We start from the raw sequence: 20,055 nt of genomic DNA on the forward strand, positions 1-20,055 counted from the left end.
GGCAGCGAACCGGAAGTGGGTTGGAGGTGTGGCGGAAGTGGTTGGGGAGAGAGGAGCGCGGGAGGGGGCGGTTCCCGTTCTACCGTGGAGCCGGATGTTTGCCGAGCTTTGACAGGCGTGGCAGAGGGAGCAGTGCCCGACCACGGTGAGCTGCAGGGCGCGGGGTCTTCCTGGGTGGGGGGTGGGGAGGTGGGAAGGAAGGGACTAGACAGGTCACCGGAAGGGACAGGGTCCGGAGGGGGATGATCCGAGCGGATCCGAGGGGGGGAGCAGGAGTGGGATGGGGCCTAGGAGCCTGACTTTCCCACGGCAGGGATTCAGCCCCACTCCCGGGTCTGCAGTGACGAGACTTCATCTCCTTCGCTGCTTTTCTCCTGCTCTTCCCAGGGAAGAGTCCAGGTCAGATCGCAGTCATCGAGCAAGCCCATGGGAAGGGGAAGTCTCTGATCCGATCTGGCGAAGCTCTAAGAACAAGAAATTTGGGGGAAGTATTCCAGCCTGCCACTAACTAGGCCACGCTTTCATCTCTGTTTCTTAATCCCTGAAATGGGATAATTACACCCGGTACGGGTTTTGCAAACTGTGAAGCTCTGGACAAATGCACTTGTAGTTGAAAGCCTTGCTATTGTATCGTGGGATTTGCATTTTCGCAATGCTGGGGCCCCAACTAGGAGGGTGATCCCAGTGCCAGAGAATACTATTTCAAATTGTTATCTCAGCTCTTCGTGAAGATTAGGGGAGAGGCTTTACTTTGTCTTTTTATGAACCCTCTCTGAACCTTCAGAATCACATGAATGACAGTCATTTAGAGAAATGTTGAGGGATTGACCTGCATCAGAAGACCACCTTATAAAGACATAGATTAAAATCTTGACTCTGCTGTATGACCTACCTAAACAATTTGCTTATTTTTTCTGGTCCTCACTTTCCTCAAACAGTAAAATGGGCTTAGTAGTATAAACCTCACTGGTGCTGTTGTGAAGTTAAAAAGTAATTTGTCTACTTTATGGTGCTCTATAGGCCCTCAACAAATACTGGTTGCCTTCTCCATTTAGGAGATGACCTCATTCATTCAGTCATTCAACAAATGACAGCATCTAGGTGCTGAATAGGTCAGGGATTCTTAAATGGATTCTCAGACGGCCTGTGAACCCCTTAAAATTGCAAAGAAGATTTCATGCATGTGCTGATTTTTCTTAGGGAAAAAACCCACAGATTTCATCAGAATTTCGGAGAAGTCCAGAGGTTAAAACCTCTGTCTAAAATGATTCTCAAAGATTTTTGTATAAGTAGGTGTTTTACCTACGGAGAGGGGAAATACTAATCTCAGGGTAAGGAATATTTTGCACAGGGTGGAACAGGGCTTGTAGGTGACTTGAGTCTTGGGCCGCCAGGATACTTCATTTCCACCACTTTATATTAGAATTTCCCTGAGCCGGCTTCCCTCACCTTCCCACTGAGCGGGAGCTAAACTTCAGGGCTCACAGAGGGAAGCAGCTGTGGGTTGGAGGCCAGTCTGGCTGGGAGGCAGAAACAACTGTGATTAGTTTTGCTGGAAAAGGCGGTTATGGAATGGGGATGGGGGAGGGGTCAGTTCTGGAAGAACAGACAAAATTGAGGAGTTACTGGAAAAGAGGTGGAGTTCAAGTTCAGCTCCCCTTTAGAGAGTGTCCGTCTCCTTCCCTCACACATACTTCAGCTCGCAGCTGTCCCTTCTAATCCTGTTGTTCGCTTTAGTGCAAGTATTTTAGAATACTGGAGACTTATGTTTCTGTAAGGGAGGAGCCTGTGCTTCTGTAGATAAGGAAATTTAAGTCTAGTTAAGGAAAAGACTTGCCCAGCATCCTTGCAACTCATTGGCTCAAGCAGGACTATAATCTACTTCTCCATATACCTCACCCCATGCCTTGTTCATTGCGTCAGGCACCCACTGTTTGCAGAAAGACTTCTGGCATAGCTGTGGGCAGGGCTAATGGGCACCAAGTGCCTGGGCAGTGACAGAAGAGAAGGCATGGAGAGAAGGCTCAGGCCTAACAGGGGTTATTGTGAGCTGAACTCTGTGTCTGTTACCCAGTGGAGTCCCCTTTTAGGAAATACAGCCATGCAGCTGAATGGGGGAAGGAGCCTGTGGGTAAAGCAAGAGTGGATTCCTCAAGACTTAGGGTTGCCTGCATTAGAGGCTTGAAGGGGAATGGGTGAGGTGGGGCGGGGGACACAGCAGCACTCGCTGGGAGAAGTGCGTTTCCAAATAAAAGAGGGTCATCTTTCTCTGTGCTCGTGGAAGGGACTTATATTTTGGTAGTATCCAGCAGGAGTGAATAAGGGTAGCAGATAAGAGGCCGGAGGAAAGGAAGAGAAAGGTTTTTTGGTTTTTGGTTTTTGTTTTACGGCCGTTTGGCTCTTTGGCTGCTTGGCTTTGGCTCAGGAGCTTGGAATGGCTTTTGCCACTGAATCAGCGTGGTTGCTCCGGTAACAGGGTGGTTGTTGCTAGGCACAGGGGGCCGGCTTACCATCCAGAGTCCTCAGCTGTGAGGTGATGGGTGCTGAAGGTTGTCCTGTTGCCTTTGAGCCCAGAGGTGCTCGGCGTCTGGAACCTAGCTGGCAGCTGTCCCCGCTTCTCCCACCCTGTGCCTGGTCTTGTCCGCACTCTTTATCTGTCCTACCCATTCTCTGACCATATATGTCATTTTTGGGCTCCAGGAATGTAGTGGCTTAGAGCAGCCTCTTCTCTGGGGCTGGACTGAGTGGATTGAATCCCCTCCCTGACCCACATGGTGAGTCTGGGATGGCAGGGGCATTGGCTCCCAGTTAGGTCCGAGGGCAGAAGCTGCTGCCCTCAGGCTTCACGCAGCCACAACCTTTACCAGCCCCAGACCTGGGCAAACCCAGCTTCCGAGTCGGCTCCTCTCCCTCTCTGTCTGCTGTAGCTGCGGGTCTGGTTTTCACCTCCTGTCACTCAGCGCTCTGGATGCCGTGGGCTTCCCCCTTTCCCATCTGTGCTCTCCAATCCTTGGGGCAGTCTCTTGACCTTTCCCACCTTGAAACTACATCTGGAGCTCCCTGCGGATTAGAGTGGGCTTGGGAGCCCCCAGGAAGCTGCAGATTGTCTGCTGTGACTGGCAGGCAGATTCCATCCCTTACTTCCTGTTCCTGTCCTGGGGCAAACCCAGCTGGGCACCTTGACTGTGGCCTTTTTTCTGTGACCCTGGGGTCTCTGGCCACCTCCTCTTCCCTGGGCCAAAAGTGAGAGGTGGAGTAGCCAGGGCCACAATTAACCTTTTTCACGAATGGGGTTTGGAACATCTCTGTACCCCTTAGATGCTTGCAGCACCTCTCCTCTGTAACTGTTGGGGACTGGGAAGCTTCTTTGCTCCATGACCCCTGAGGAGAGGTGCGTGGACTTTTCTCCCCTCTGCAGCTGGGACTGCATGACTGTACCAGATGGGCGATGGGTAGTACAGGGCCCGGCACGGCTCGTCCCTAGCCAGCTGGAGGACCTGAGGGCAGGCACCGAGCTGCGCCATCCTCTGCCCCAGCTGCCTTTTCTGGCAACACGCCTAAACTGTGGAGAACCCAGGGCGACATGGAACTCTTGGCAAGGATGCGAAGTGTTGAGGAACAGGAACAGGGGAGGTTGGGGGAGGAACGAGTGAGAGCAGGAGGGTTTGCTGTATCAGTTACAAGGGAAACGAGGGTGTCCCTGACTTGCCACCCCCACCCCAGGTTTCTCTTCAGGTTCTGTGGAGTGAAGCTGTGGGGGACAGGCCTGGTCATGGACCCGCTTTCAGAGTTGCAGGATGACCTGACCTTGGATGACACCAGCCAGGCCCTGAACCAGCTGAAGCTAGCCTCCATTGATGAGAAGAACTGGCCGTCGGACGAAATGCCTGACTTTCCCAAGTCAGGTGGGTGCTTCCGGATCTCAGGCGGCCCTACGGTGCCTTAGAAGGGGAGTCTCCCTTCCTGTTGAAGGGGGGCAAGCAGACCAGCCCCAGGGTGGGGCTGGGGGCACACGTCCTACGGAGGGGGGGAGGATCAAAGAACACGAGTCTCAGGGAGAACACTGCCAGCCCCCCAGGTTATCCCCTGACTTTGCGGTGTTCCTCAGATGACTCCAAAAGCAGCTCCCCGGAACCTGTTACTCACCTGAAGTGGGATGACCCTTACTACGACATTGCCCGGCACCAGATTGTGGAGGTGGCAGGTGAGCATTGCACCTTTTGCCTCCTGGTCTGCCCTCCTGGCTTGAGGAAGCCCGCCCCTCGGGCCACAGGGGAAGGGACTGGGGGAGGGGCGGGGACCCGCCCTGTGGTCTCACCCCTGACCCTGGGGCTCCTGAGCCACACGTACCGTTTTTTAAAATCACAGACTTGATTGTGATGGCCACTTGGTCTCTCCACCGGCAACCACATCCTGACCTCTGACCCCATTGTCTCTGTTGGCTGATGGTGGGTGGGAGGCTGTGTGGCTTAGTGCCTTTGAAGTCAGAGAGCGGTTTGATTTCCAGCTCTGCTCTCTGAACTCCTTTCTTCCTCACAGGGTCGCTGAGAGGATTAGAGTAGCGAGTGTCTGTCAGGGCCTAGCCGGGAGCCAGGACATAGTTGGCCCCGAGTAAGTGGCCACTAACCTCCCTTCCCTTTGCCCTGATGTCAGCTTTTCCACCCCATCAGTTACTGGGGACCAGGGAGGTGCCAGTTCCTTTTGGGGGGAACCCTACCTCCAGGGAAATCTGGAATGGCAGAGCCTCCTTCCAGAAGTTAGGGGCCCCATGACCCCCTGGAGCATCAGGTTTCTGGCAGATGTGCTACCGTGCTGAGTGTGGGTATGGAGCCCCCCCTTGGGTCTTGGCCTCAGTGAGCTCCCACTTTCTTGTTCATAACGCAGGACCCAGAGCAGGGGAGGTAGCAAGGATGTTGGTGACCGATTTCTGCCCTTAGGGTCCTACTACTACCAGAAGAGGAAATCAGAGTGGTAGGATTGTCTTTTCCCTGATGGTTGTCTGTCCTCACTGGTGGAGGACAGGTAACTGTAAGCCAGGATGACAGCATGGCCCTGCTCTGAGGCATTGGGGTGAGCGAAGGAGGCCGGGCAGCGCATGGCCCTGGAGCGCAGCGTGCTGGCTAAGGGGGCTCTGCAGGCATCTGGCTATAGGGAAGCCACAGGGAGCTCTGTCTCTTCTGAATGCTGGGCTCAGAGAGGGAGGGGGCAGTTGAAAGATTTGCCCCTAATGTCAGAGGCGTTTCCAGGGCATTTGTCTTCCTGGTGCCTCTCCTGGTCTGAGTCGGAGGCCTTGGCTGTGGCTTCTTTCACCCCTACAGAAGCAAGGTTGAGAGTTCTTTCCTGGCCCGGTCCTCACCTGGGCACAGGAGAGTCACCAAAGGTTCCAAACTTTCTTTCCTCACTTCCAGAAATGGACCTGATTGGGGCATGGGGGTGGGTATCTGATGTGATGTAACATAGTCTCTATCCTCCTGGCCGGTGTGGCCAAGACACAAGGCAGAGCAGGGGGGCCCACCCCCACCCCCACCCTGGCACTGGGTGACCCCTTTCCCCACTGCAAGCAGAGCTGCAACATGTTTCTGTTTCCCCAGGGTGTGATGAGCCTGAGGGGGCCCAGCCAGGTAGGTGTGTTCCTGGCTCTCTGTGCTTGGCCTCTGGGCTGTGGATCAAGAGGGGCTCTTGGTGGAGGCCAGGTGGGGCCAGCTTAATTGCAGCCCCACTCCAGGGAGCTGGGAGCTGGTGGTTCCTGGGAGCCGGAACTAGCAAAGGGTTTACAGGAGGTTTGACAGGGTGGTGCCATGTGGGGACACATCCAGAGCCCAAAGGGAAAGGGGCTCCTGGGGACGGAGGGCCCATGGCGGGGGGTGCGGGGGGGCTGGCCTTAGTGCTGACTCAGGGCCCCGCTGGTGGGGGTGTCCCCATGGCTGTGCCTCTCTGGCTGCTCCGAAGAGCGTGGATTGGCACCACCAGAGCCGGAGTCGTTTGACGAGACCATGGTGATGTCCTTCCTGGGAGGCCGGTTTCCCAGCATTAGAAACTGGAGAAAGAGCCCATGTTGGAATGGAGGATGGGGGGGGGGGGTTGTCCCCAACTCCTCTGCAGCCTCTGTTCTCCGTGCTGGTGGTAGCTGTCATGCTCCACATTCAAACTTGACTCAGTCCGAGTGGGTTCTTTCCAGTGGCATGCTGGCAAACATTTAACAGTTCGCTCTCTGGAAAGGGAGCGGAAAAAAAGGCTGTTATTTATTTGTAGCATTTGTAATTTCTACCACAGCAGATTTCAAGCACCAACATGATGTCAACTGGCTGCAGTATTCCTGACCACTTAACAATTTAACAAATGTGTGAGCCGGCCCCAGCCCAGTGCCCCAGCCCCCACCTCCCATCCCCTGGGCCTGCTCTGCAGGTTGTGGGTGGGTGGTTGCTGGTCTGGTGGTTCCCAGAATGCCTGCTGGAGGACTGCAGTGTTGCTGATTAACACCCAGGCCACCCTGGGAGCGTTCCTGATTGGTATCCGGGGAATGCAGAGGCTCCCTTCCCAGGCAGCTTGCTCTTTTCCTGGTGCTTTCCACAAATGCTGTGTCTTCTCATCGAGCCCTTGCCCCCAGTGCCCTGGAGACACCAGTGCACCCAGCTCCTCTCCCTTTAGTCTCCAGGGCAGAAGTCTGTTCTCTTCTGAGGTCAGGAGGGAAGTTCCCAGCCTTTTCACACTTGCTTCTTGTAGCGGCAGTTACTTTGTCTGCTGGCAGATGCCAAGCCACCCAAGAATTTGAGCAACGGGACTCCACTCCAAGGAGGGGAGGACAGGGGCTAGGCCCTGGGGTCACCCGCATCTCGTCCCTTGCTTGTCTGAGAGTCTTGACATCCAGCCCCTCACCGATCCACCTTTTGCCCCCATCCCTGTTCGACGTAATCCAACAGGTATTTTTAAGCCCCGTAGTCAGCATGGAGGATTCAGTGAGGAAAAACACGCATTACTTCCATCAGGGAGCAGACAGTCCAGTGAAGGGGTTCTTAGAACTGGTCCGAGTCCTTTTTGAGAATATGAGCGATGTGGACCTCTTCTAGGGTATATGTGCATGTGTTTGTAGTATTTTTCATTTATCATCATGGCCTTGGTGGAGCCCTGGTTGAGAACGCAATTTCCCATTTACGAGGTGTTGAGGCCAGCTGAGAGATGGAGCCACGGGCCCCTCACCTCAATTGCTTGCTTAACCAGTTACTAGCTTTTTAAATTCCAGAGCCCTGTGAGCTCAGACTTCCGTCCTGCCTAAGCCCTCAAACCTGTCAGCCAATGAGGGCTGCCTCCATGTTGGGGGGAGGATGAAAAGGATCTTTTGGAATGCCCCATGCTCCTCCCTGCATTTTCCCCTACATTCCGGGTCTTTCCTCTGCTTAGAGGGGAGTAGGCAGATGTCCCTCTCCTCACAGGCTCATGGCAGAAGGCCCAGAGGTTTCCAGATTGTACATGAGGCTGGCTTGGCCAGACTGACCCTTTGTCCCTACTCTACCAGTCTGCTCCTTCTTCTGTCAGAGCCTATGGGAAGAGATCAGAACAGGCCTGCGAGCCACCCCCACTGGGCTGGAGGGAACCCAGCACCTCAGGATCTAGGTGAGGGTGTGACAGAAAGCAGGTAGCATCTGCTCCTTCAAAACAGACCTGCTGCTGGATAAAACTGCACCTTCTCAGGCGGGCTTGCAGAGGGTTCTCTGCTCATAAGTCTGGAGAGCCTCTGTCCCAGGCTTTGGGAAACTGTCTAAAGCAGTCTCGTAACCTAGATATCATTGTGAGCAAACTCCAAAATAGAACCAGGCATACCATATAATGCCGACGATGACTTCGTGCAGGCTTCCAACGTTTCTTGAATACCTGCCACATGCTGGGTTCTGGACCAGCACTAGAGTTTCAAAGATGGATGAGACACAATTCCTGCTCATAAACCAGTAGAGGGGACAGGCACATAAACAATTCTACAGAAGAATCAAAGTGTCATGACAGAGATGGGTGATGGTTCAAACTGGGAGCCCTGAAAAGGGACAGCCAACCTATCTGGGGGAAGCGGGGGAGGACACAGGCTTCTGGGAGGAGATCATGCCTGGAACGAGTCTTAAGGATTCCAAGGAGTTAGCCTGGAGGAGGGTTGTGGAATTGTCCTGAGAAGTTCTGTCTTGCAAGAGAAACAGCAGAGGCCCAAAGCTGCCTGGTATGGACTAGGTTGCAAGCACATCTGTGTTGCAAGTGTGCATGGTGTGAGACTGGAGAGTCCTGTGAGTCAGTCCAAAGAACATCTACAGGTTGGGGGGCCCAGATCGTTTATCTGGGCTGGAGTTTGGGAGGAAAGGAGGATTCAAGGCAGGAGAGTTGGGGGCATGTAGGTGTTCATAATTCTCCAAGGCTAGAAGTTGGGGCAGTTTAGGATGGAACTAGGCTCAGGGGGTGTTTTGGGTGGAAATGGGATGGTTGGAGGGGCTGATCTAGAGGTTGGACATGATAGACTGCTGGCAATGAGGTGCTGAATCAGGCCAAAGCACCGAGTCATGCAGGCAACAGCGCCTGGAGCCATGCTGCCCACATTCCAGAAGCCTCCTTCAGCCCCTCTGATGAGTCTTGCCTCAGCCCTGCAGAAAAGGGTCAGAGCCTTGGCAACCACTTTGGAAAAGTACTGACTCCTGGGTTAGGTCTCTGACCAAGAAGAAGCATCAAGATCATGTTTACTAAATATGGAGAAGGACACTCAGCAAGGCATGGGGGGGGCGGGGGGGGCCTTAATCCTCAGAGGTAGGTGGTGGACAGACTCCATGCATTTCATGGGTTGTACTGGTATTTTCATTTGCCTCTGAAGCAATGGGAATTAGGCAAGTGTGGTTTGGTGTCTCTGGAGAGGTGTGAAGGTAAAGATGTAGGGAGGGTTCCTGGGACGTGGGGGAGTGGGGACCAGGCCTTGTCCTCATCGAGCTTTGTTTGATGTCCCTGATCCGTCCTGACCCTGGAAGAACATCTCACCTTGGAGGGCAGGAGCTCCCCGGCTTCTTGACAAAGCCAGATGATCAGACCATCAAATAGTGACCAGTTTTGGACGAACACCCCTGAGCGGTTACAGCCAAACGAGCATTTTTCCCAAAGCATTACAAACTCCTCTGAACTCCCATGTTCTTTAGAATATCCTTCATGAGAAAGGATATGATTTTTAGAAATGTCCAGAAGTCAATCAGAGCCAAGTGTGGTTAATAATCCTAGTAATACAATCAGAAAGTGCTGCTAGTGGTCAAAAAAGAGAGCTGACCATTAAGTAATCGCTCCCGTGTTCTCCTTGGCCTTGGACTTGCCCAGAAGGCCGCATCAGGACGTTTTCCAAATACACGCTGCTCAGAGGGGGTGCTTCTGGAATAAGCCTGGGCTTTTAAGATGACTGTTCGACAAGGTAACAATTGCTTTGGTGGATGTGACTTCCAGTTTTTTTAGTTAGCCATTTAAAAATGTGCAATTGGTGCTATTTCAGACATTCACAGTGGGGTGCAGCCGTCTCTGTTTAGTCGCACCATTTCATCCATACCCACGCCAGATCCCATAAACAGCCAATCCGTAATCTCCCCTCTTCCAGCAACTGACAACCACTAATGTGCTGTCTCTGTGGATTTACCTATTCTAGATAACTCCTATAAACGGAGTCATACAATAGGTAACCTTTGGGGTCTGGCTCCTTTCACTTAGCACCATGTTCTCAAGGTCCATTCACAATGTAGCATGGACCAGTACTTCATTCCTTTTTATGGCCAACCTGTATCCCACTGCATGGATATACCACATTTTCTTTATCCATTCATGCATTGATGGGCATGTGGGTGTTTCTGCCAGGTGTGACTTTTTACAAAGTCACCTTATTGTTTAGACCCCAGCTCAGTAGCCCCGAGAGCAACCTGTCCCTCTTTCTTCAGCCACACATGCTTGAGTGCAGACAGCTGCCCAGAGGTGGCTCCACTTCGGCCACTCTGGCCCCTGTGCTACGTGGCACGGGTCTCCAGGCCTGGCACCCTTCAGTTCCTCGCCCCGCTTCTCTCCGTTGATCTTCCACTCACCGCTCCATCTTTCTCCACACCTAGGAGATGACAAGTATGGGCGGAAGATCATTGTGTTTAGTGCCTGCCGAATGCCCCCGAGCCACCAGCTGGACCACAGCAAACTCCTGGGGTGAGTATCCATGGGGAAGGCGGTGGGACCGGTGCCCAGACCCCCCAACCCCCCCTTCGCCTGATGCATTCTCCTTCCTGTCACTTCCAGTCCAGAGGTATCAAGCCGCCCCCCTCCAAGCCTCCCCTCTACTCCAGAGGGAGCTATTCTTTACATTTGGGGGATAGCACCGGGCTAAGAGTTGGACCTGGTTTCTAGTCCAGGAAACTGCAACCTTGGCAGGTGTCTTCATCTCTTTAAGCCAGTTTTCCTTCACCGAGGGCATCAAAATGCAGCCCTCCTTCCTCGTAGAGTGGAGATACTGCACGCGAACACGCTTGGAAAAGTAAAATACCGTCCCCCGGTGCGGACTGATGGTTATGAGCAGCACTTCTGCTGTGCTTGCAGTTCATCATTTACATGAATGATTAGTGTTATTTGGTGCCAGTGGCCTCTGTACCTGTCTGGGTTCTGTTAGCAAATACACGGAATAGCTCTGGTTGGTCTGGAAGTCTGATGCCAGTTGGAAAGCTGATTGCAAGCAGGAGTTTGACAGACCTGTTCTTTTTTTTTTTTAAGATTTTATTTATGGGGCACCTGGGTGGTTCAGTCTGTTAAGTGTCTGCCTTTGGGGGCGCCTGGGTGGCTCAGTCGGTTAAGCGTCTGCCTTCAGCTCAGCTCATGATCCCAAGGTCCTGGGATCAAGCCCCAAGTTGGGCTCTCTGCTCAGCGGGGAGCCTGCTTCTCCCTCTCCCTCTGCTGCTCCCCCTGCTTGTGCTCTCTTTCTGTCAAATAAATAAATAAAATCTTAAAAAAAAATAAAGATTTTATTTATTTATCTATTTCAGAGAGACAGAGAAAGGGCAGGGGGAGGAGCAGAAGGAGAGGGATAAGCACACTCTGTGCTAAGCGCAGAGCCCAGCATGGGGCTTGATCTCACGACCCTGAGATCATGACCTGAACTGAAACCAAGAGTCGGACGCCTAACCGACTACACCATCCAGGCGCCCCTGACAGACCCTGTTCTGATAAGCAGTTGTTATTGAGCCACCAGCGGGCCCCCGGCATGCGCTGGACCTCCGTGAAGGTAGAGCCCTAACGGACTTATCCTGAGGCACCTTAGTGCGTGTCCAGTTAGCCCCTTGCACTTCTTTCCTGATCTCTTTAAAGCACTCCCTGAAACTGAAAGCATCTGCACTGCTCATACCAGCTCTTTGGGATCCTGAATGGTTGTGTGTGTGTGTGTGTGTGTGTGTGTGTAGGGGGAGGGGAGGGGAGGGGAGGGGTCAGGGATAAGCCCGTGGTGCGGCTGCAGAAGTGAAAGGGCCTGAGTGCAGAGTCCACAGTCCTGGTGGAAGTCCAGCCCTGTGGGAGTTTTCTCGCAGGCTTTCGGAGCCCTGCTCCTGTCACCCCTCAGACGGGCAGACAGAGCCTTGTTGAGGCCCATCCCATGGCCCAGCCAGGAACAGGCCAGGGAGCTCAGCCTGAGGGTAGCTGAGTCACACACCCTACCCTTTGGTTTCACCAGCGACTGAGTTGGCAGGTGACAGACTCCTGGCCAGAGAATAGTCTGAGTGGGAGGAAGTCAGAGGAAGGAGCTGGGAAAGCACCCAGTTTTCAGGAGAGAGCTTGCTGAGTGAGTCTGCACCACTCGGGGGGCTTCCTCTGACTTCTGGAAGCCCCCCGACATCCATCCTGTCTGTCCTCCATCCCTTCCTGGAGGGGTCTCCCTGCCCCCACGCAGCCTGTGGGGCAGCGCTTTCCACTCAGATCAGTCCCATTGTCGCAGCCTTGGCCTTTCCCGCTGTCCAGCCACATCTAGGGGGTTGAAAGAGAACGTGCCTGAAGCTTGGATTCAGAAGACCAGTTCAACTTCACTGTGCCTCTTACTAGCTGTGTGGTTGGGGGCAGGTCTCTTCTGAACCCTATAAAAATAAGAATTGTGCCCACCTCACGGGGTTGTCATGGGCATTAGGTAAGATAATATACATGAAATGCCCTCATATACATTTGTAAAGTATTACAGATTTCAAGGTTTTAGAAAAATGTAACTATAAAGAAAAAATATAGGCAATGATTAACAAAATCTCCCATGAACCTACCACCCAGAGAAAAAAACTGCTGTTAATATTTTCGTGTATTCACCTTTTTCTAGAACTCATACAGATCTTTGTGTAGTCACTTTTGTATTTTACATAACGTTATCTTCTGAACACTAAACATGCTACAAAGACATCTTTTAAAAACATGTTATTGGCATACATGTGTACGGAAAAGTAAATTGTCATACTACTTGATCAATTTTCAGAAACTGAATACACCCATCCACACCCACAGGCCTCCCTTTGTTCTTCTAGCTGCTTCCCCAAAGGGTAACCACTCTCCTGACACCTAACTTCACAGATTGCTTCTGTCTGCAGAAACATCCTGTGAGGTATTCTATTTATAGATGGCCTGTAATTTATTTAACCAGTTCCCTGTTTTTGGACAGTTAGCTTGCTGCTCAAAAAAAATTTTTTCCATTGTAAAACAGGCTGCATTGAACAGCCTTCGACAAAAATGCTTCTGTTCATTTCTGATTGTTTCTTTAGGATAACTTCCTGGATATGTTTTTACAGGGTCAAAGAGTATGAACATTTTTTAGCTTCTGATAAACATCACTTTATGGCCCTCCAAAACGCCGTAACATCCAGCAAAGGGGGAGGTGTATTATCACTACAACTTTTGCTATTTTATAGTTGCAAAATGCATCTTTTCAAGTGACAGCTCTTTGCAAGCTGTGAAGTGTACAAGGGCTAAATTACCGTATAGCAGTAAGGGCTGGAATCACAGTAATAATCCAGCATTTGACACTTCACATGCCTGCCTGTGTGGTCAGCAGAGTGAACTTGGGAGTTAGTTCATCTCCAGGCTCCAGCACAAGCTGTGTGACTCTGGATAAGCACTTAACCTCTCCGAGCCTCATTGCCCTCCCGTGTAAGGAGGAGATAATCTCAGCCCCAACTGCTACGAGGAAGGCATGAGATGATGTACGCAGAGTGCTTGGCAGACACTAAAAGCTAAATATTGTTGAATGGTGACTGTCATCATCATGATCGACTCTGGGCAGTCCTGCGGGGAGTGTTACTCCCATTTTTCCTGCAGGTATGCCAGAGGGCCCCAGTTCCAGTCCTGGTCTCCTGGGTTCTGGCCAGGACTACTGTTCTCCTTCTTCTTCCTCCGCCCAGCCCAGCCGCGACCCTGAACCTCCTCCACACCGTGCAGCGGGTGATTGTGCAGCCAGATCGGGCAGTACACGGAGGCGGAGGATAGAAGCAGGGGACCCCTGGGGCGCCGGGTCGTGTCTCGGGGGGCCCCTCCTGAACGGAGTGGGGCTTTGCTCTTGTAGGTACCTGAAGCACACGCTGGACCAGTACGTGGAGAGCGACTACACGCTGCTCTACCTGCACCACGGCCTGACCAGCGACAACAAGCCCTCCCTCAGCTGGCTCCGGGACGCCTACCGCGAGTTTGACCGCAAGTGGGTTGGGGCCCGGGGGCAGGGGGCTGCGGAGCCAGCAGCTCTGCTAGCTTCCAGGCTGCCCTCTGCTTGCTCAGGGGCTTACTCTGTGCCGGGGGGAGGCAGGCGCCCCCGCCTGGGTGAAAGCAAAGATTCTGAAGTTGGAACACCCTGGGCTTAAATCCCAGTCTCGTACTTCCTCGCTCTGTGACCTTTCATGGTACTTAACCTCTCTGAGTCTGTTTCCTGATCTGTAAAATGGGACCACCACGGCACTTACCTCTCAGGCTTTCCCTGAGGACACAAATCAGAAAATGTACCCGGAGAACCTAGTTCTGTGCCTCTCCCAGCACACCCGCTGCTGAGTTCCTGTCGTCTCTCTGCAGGTACAAGAAGAATATTAAGGCCCTGTACATCGTGCACCCCACCATGTTCATCAAGACCCTGCTCATCCTCTTTAAGCCCATCATTAGGTGAGCGGGGCTGATGGGGGAGGACAGTGGCTTCCCCATGCTTCCTGTTGAACTCTGAACCAGATACTTGAGGAGGCCAAGCACCCTGGAGACAGGCCATTGTGGGGCTCAGCCATTGTCTGATCTTGGGGGGCTGCTGAGGGGATGGTGGAGGCCTGCCGAAATATGCCTACCCGTGCCCTTTATTCTACTGGCAGCTTCAAATTCGGGCAGAAGATCTTCTATGTGAACTACCTGAGCGAGCTGAGTGAGCACGTGAAGCTGGAGCAACTGGGGATCCCTCGCCAAGTGCTCAAGTGAGGCGGGGGCAGGGGCTGTGTGTGCCCGCCGGGCTAGGTGTACGTGTGTGTCATGCTTGCGGGGGGGTGGGGGGAGAACACACCAGCCAAGGGGAGACGGAGCCTCGAGAAGCCCTGGGTGAGCAGAGGAAGTGAAGGTAGTGATGAAGAGCCTGCGCACGGGGTCGGAGAGCGTGGGTTCGGATCCTGCTTCTGTCGCTTAAAGGGCTCCTCAGCCCTGACTTGGTCATGGGCAGAGCAGGGTTGCTAGGAGGGCCGAACGAAGTGACTCTGTGCAGGAGCACAGTGAGGGCCTGACAAACAAGGTGACCACAAAGTCAGGTCGGCAGCCTGACCCTCCCATCTGCCTCCCCAAGGTATGACGACTTCCTCAAATCCACACAGAAGAGCCCTGCCACGGCCCCCAAGCCCATGCCACCACGGCCCCCTCTGCCCAACCAGCAGTTCGGGGTCTCACTGCAGCAGTGAGTATGGGAGAGGTGGGCAGGTCTGGCACGTGGGGGCCGCAGAGAGTGGCAGACCCCGCTCAGACCCCGCTCACTGCCCCTGTTCCCAACAGCCTCCAGGAGAAGAACCCAGAGCAGGAGCCCATTCCGCTTGTGCTCCGGGAGACTGTTGCCTACCTGCAGGCCCATGGTGAGTGCCAAGGCCGCTCACTGGCCACAGGGCCTCCAGGACCTGCCCCTTCCCCTTCAGCCCCGACCCCAGGCCCCTCCTCAGCCTCGTCTCCCAGCTCCCCTCGGGAAGCTGCCAGGCAGGGCTGAGAGGCCCCACATGCAGCAGCGCCCGCACCGACCCTGCCTGGAGCCCTGAGACAGCGGGTCCAGGCGTCCACACCCTGCCCCAGAGCCGAGACTCACCGGCCCCGCTGTTCCCCAGCTCTCACCACTGAGGGGATTTTCCGAAGGTCAGCCAACACCCAAGTCGTCCGGGAAGTACAGCAGAAGTACAACATGGGTGAGTGGTCTGGGGGTGTGCCCCGGCCCGCAGGGCCAGTACAGATCCTGTGGAGGGGTGGGGGAAGGATGGGGCGGCAGTGTGACTGCGAGGGGGCTGCTTTGCCATCTGCTCCCCCGTAAACAAGGGCCCCATGTTCCGTTCCTGTCCGGTTCTGTGGCATTTGGGCTGATTGCATGGGTCCTGCTCCTGCCTGGCTGTCCCAGGCCTGCTGCCTCAGCGCTCAGGCTTCCGGGTCCCGGGTTTCAGGTTCATTCAGAGACGGGGAATCACCGTAGTGTGTGCTGGGAGGCCCCATCCTACCCGGTCCCCTCGTCACAGAGCAAGAGGGGAAGGCCTGTGCAAGAGGAAGCTCCACGGGAGGACGGGGCTGGTGCAGTGGCTGCGGGCAGTGGGGTCTGCTTGGCCTCCAGGCCTCTAGGTGGGCTGCCGGCCTCCAGGCTAGGCCCAGCTCCTCTCCACCCCCTCCCCCAGGGCTGCCGGTGGACTTCGACCAGTACAATGATTTGCACCTGCCGGCTGTCATCCTCAAGACCTTCCTCCGGGAGCTTCCTGAGCCCCTGCTCACCTTTGACCTCTACCCCCACGTTGTGGGCTTCCTCAGTGAGTGCCCCTGTCTTCCCTCCCCGGCTCTGTGTTTTTTTTCTGCTGGGTTGGAGCCAGGGCTGGACTCAGAGCAGGCAGGTTTGGCCTGTCCTCCAAGGACAGTCTGGGTGGGGTCTCCCCTCTGGCCTCGTGTCGGCCCAGCGCCGGGCCGCTGTGACCTGGGCCCTGGTTCCTTGCAGACATTGACGAGAGCCAGAGAGTGGAAGCGACGCTGCAGGTGCTCCGGACACTGCCCGAGGAGAGCTACCAGGTGCTTCGTTTCCTCATTGCCTTCCTGGTGCAGGTGAGCCCGGGGCCTCAGCCTCTGCTGGTCACCTGGAGGAGGGCGGGGGGAGGGGCCGCCACCCCGCCACTCCCGGGTATGGGAAGCAGGGTCTGTGGCTTCCTGCTGTAGCCCCCTGATTCCCTCCACAGATTTCTGCCCACGGTGACCAGAACAAGATGACCAACACTAACCTGGCTGTTGTCTTCGGCCCTAACCTTCTGTGGGCCAAGGATGCTGCCATCACCCTCAAGGCCATTAATCCCATCAACACGTTCACCAAGTTCCTTCTGGATCACCAAGGGGAGTTGTTCCCCAGCCCTGACTCCAGGGGGCTCTGAGCCCTGCCCTGCTGCCCCTTCTCAGAGAGCCCCAACTGGGACTCTTCCTCCCGGCTTCAGCCTTATCGGAGCTTGGGGCTCCTGCCCAGCAAGGGGCCATGAGGCCCTGTGGGCTGGAAGCTGGGGCCAGCCAGCCGGGCAGCTCTTGCTCCCCTTCTGTCCAGTCCGCCTCGCCAGCCCTGGAGGCCTCGCTGTAACCACGAGACGTTTTTCTTCGCCTTATACTTCTCACTGCCTCCTTGGATCCCTGGCTCCTTGCCAGGCTCTGCAGAGCTGGCCTTGGCTCTTCCAGCGGGGAAAAAGACTGGCCCCAGCAGCTGCTTCCCCACTTTCTCCTGCCTCTCTTTTCCTGGCAACTGCAGATGCCTCTGTCATGCCAGCTGGGCTGGTAGCTGGGGCTGGTCCCCTTGCTGGCTGCTGGGGAGTAAGCAGCTGAGCTGGGCTGGCTTGGGCCCACCCTACCAACGCAGCTCCCTGCCTCGGTGAAGGCCTGTGCGCAAAGCATCTGCTCCTGTCCTCCCCTCTGAAGGTTCAGCCTTGGGTGTTGACACAGCTAAGGACGGGTAAGGCCAGAGGCTGCTTCCTACTTCTGCCTCCTTCTCTTGCACACATCCTGGGTCAGCCCTTCTCAAGTGATACTGCCCCCAGGATGTTCCTGCCCCCTGGTTCTGCCAGGACTGGCAGCTTGGATGATAGGGCTGAGTCCCAGCATCCATCTGAAACAGACACCCCATTCCTACCCAGAAGCCCCCTGTGTCTGGTCGGGCCAGTGACAGTCTCAGCCCCCCATGCCTTGCCTCCCCTCCCTTCCCACTCCCGCAGATCCTCAGCCTAAGCTCTTGTGGGCGGGTCTGTGGTGAGGTCACATGGGTCCCTGCTCCGGCCGGAAGCGACTCAGTGCCTCAGGATCTGTGGCTTCTTCCTCCAGCTAGTGACTCCTGGAGGGGCTGAGCGGAGACCTTGCTAATTAAGTCAACCCCTGCCGGGGGAGTTCTAGCAACGTCCCCCAGGGCCCTGTCGTCTTTAAGAAACCCTGGACCCCGATCATTGGTACTTCTCATTCCAACTGTGTTCCTTAGAATTACACGCCTTCTTGGTGAACCCCGGGGACCCCACTTCCTGCAGTCGTCCCCTGGCAGCAGAGGGAAGTACCTGCACAGTGGCCCTGCCCCCCTAGCCTTGGCCAGAGCCTGTACTGTGGGGGCCCTCATTGACCAGCCCAGCCCCATCTGCGCGGTGGGTGTGGCCTGGGTCCTGACCTCACTGGGCTCTCTCCCGAGGATGCTAGCATGTCAGGACTCCCAGGGGGCCTGGAGTGGCTGCTGGTTCCTTGTCAGTCCCTGCGTCTCTGGCCCGAGCTGGGCTTCTGCTTTCTGCCCTCCTTTGTGTATCAGGTGTTACGCACAGCCCCATTTACCGGGGAGCCTCATAGATCTCTTAGGTCTTTCTCCTGTCCCCTGTCCCACTGGTCTGTCCCCGGGGGGAGAGGGAGAGTACTGTGAATCAAGTGTTCACATTCACACTTAATGACTTCCTGGGCACCAATCATGTATTTCACCTTTGCACTTTTTGTATTTCAATAAAAAAGGAGATGGAAAACTGCCCCCCCCCCCCCCCGCCGGGTGTCAGGAAGCACACCTGGAGGCTCAGAATAGGCTGGGAAGTGTGTGGTTGTGGAAGATGAGCAGGTGGGGCCTCAGGAAGTCCCCCTCCCCAGTCCATCTGACCTCGTCCTTCCTTGTCTCGTTCCCTTGGGAGTGGGTGTGAAGCCGGCTTTCTGACGTCCTCCAGGCTTGGACGTGTGAACAGTGACCCCATGTTGTACGTGTGCAGCATCCCAATGGGCCGCCAAGGGCGGTACCCCCATGACCACAGCCTCTTCTGGCCCTGAACAGAAGGGACTGTGGCGAGAGCAACATGGGCTTGAGTCCTGGTGCCATCACCCTCCACCAGCTCCGCTTGATAACAGCCATATCATCAGCCCACCTGGGACGGTCTCTTCATTTCTGAGGCTCTGAAGTGACACACACAGGACGTAACAGTGCAAGTGCCCAGTGGTGACCAGAATGACCACTGTTGCAGAGGAATGAGGAGATGGTCCCAACCTCATGTAGCACCTACGACTGGAAGCCTCGTGTGACTGTTAGCTTCTTTCTCCCCACCCTCCCCTCAGCCTGAGCGCCTTGGCCATTTCCACCTGCCACCCGGTCCCACCGAGGCTAGGAGAGAGCTGGTTTTCGTCTCTTGACTAGGTTTTGCTGCGCTTTAAAGATTAAGATGGCAAAATTTAAGTTATGTGTATTTTACCACAATTTAAAGATAATGGTTTGTCACTGGGAGGGCAGGCCAGAATCTCTTGGCACAGCGGTCAACGTCAAGTTGCACCTGTCTGCGGCCTGCCTGTTGATGAGGCAGGTGATGGTGGCCGGTTCTCTTTCCCCTCCTTGCTTGCTCCGGCCGGCGGAGCGGGGCCAGAGCTGCAGGATCGAGCAGCGGTGTGAAGCTGGTGGTGACAAACACAGGCCCTGAGCTGCAGGGAGCCAGCCCTCACCCCGCTGGCCCCGGCAGCAGGCCCCGGCAGCCTCTCACCGGCTCTGCTCTAAACTGGGTGACTGCTTACAACAGAGGAGCGGTATCCCAGGGCAACTCTGAGAGGGGAGCAGACCAGGAGAGCTGTTTACTCGGGTTGGACTCCTGGCAGGACCTCTGCGGAGTGACTCAAAAGCCAGTTTACCCCTGCCTTGGCAACAGCAGGTCTCGGGGGGCCAAGTGTCGGGAGACGCTTTAAAGGGGCAGGACACCATCATGAGACACGGGGCAAGTGAACACTGTTTTGAGGGGGGATCCCAACTGAAGGTGAAGACACAAGGGACAGTCTCTTCACCACTTCTGACTCAGGGCTGGGTGACTGTCCCAGCTGGCTGCATGGTCAGTTATCACGGCCAATGTCAGGTGCAGTTAACCAACAAGCTAGGGCTCCCAGGGCCCACAGCAGCAGTGAGCAGCCTCCTTTTCAGCCCTAGCTTTGGGCTGAATTTAGAACTTTCTCACCGTTTTCTGCCCTGGCTTCAGCCTGAAGTGGGGGCAGGGAGGCAACCCACACTACAGTTGCCCCCGTCGGTCAGGCAGTTAGTCCCTTGCCTCTAGAACCATCTCTGCCTCTGGGACACTGGCCCCGCCTCCCACTCCCACGGCCCAGTTAGGCACAGGTTAGGAGGCAGAAGCTGGCTTTACCAGGGCTGACAGGCCTGCCACAGAAGCCCCCGGGGGGGCCAGGCAGGAATATCCCCGCGGGCTCTTCTGCTCGTCATCGTGACTCCTCAGGGAGCACCCCGGCGCCCGGCTCAAGCTGTCTGGCAGATGGGGCAGCTAAACGCACTCGATGGGCCCTTGACTTCCTGATACCTCACTCAGCCCCTTCCCCTCTGGTTTGCTCAGCCACATCGCCTCC

The 20,055-nt window shown here is 55.2% G+C and overlaps 1 protein-coding gene across 1 annotated transcript; it reads left to right on the forward strand.

The window, feature by feature from the left end:
- Window positions 1-9: 9 nt before the first annotated feature.
- On the forward strand, window positions 10-18,203 carry ARHGAP1 (Rho GTPase activating protein 1). Its single transcript, XM_036105005.2, has 13 exons — window positions 10-145; window positions 3,724-3,905; window positions 4,109-4,204; window positions 10,101-10,188; window positions 13,556-13,687; window positions 14,053-14,139; window positions 14,337-14,435; window positions 14,795-14,902; window positions 14,998-15,074; window positions 15,318-15,395; window positions 15,870-15,998; window positions 16,181-16,284; window positions 16,416-18,203. Exons 2-13 carry the CDS (start codon window positions 3,773-3,775, stop codon window positions 16,602-16,604), a joined length of 1,320 nt encoding a protein of 439 aa, XP_035960898.1. The 5' UTR covers window positions 10-145; window positions 3,724-3,772; the 3' UTR covers window positions 16,605-18,203.
- Window positions 18,204-20,055: the final 1,852 nt, after the last annotated feature.

The sequence above is a fragment of the Halichoerus grypus genome, chromosome 11 (assembly GCF_964656455.1).
Source record: "Halichoerus grypus chromosome 11, mHalGry1.hap1.1, whole genome shotgun sequence".
NCBI classification, from domain to species: Eukaryota; Metazoa; Chordata; class Mammalia; order Carnivora; family Phocidae; genus Halichoerus; species Halichoerus grypus.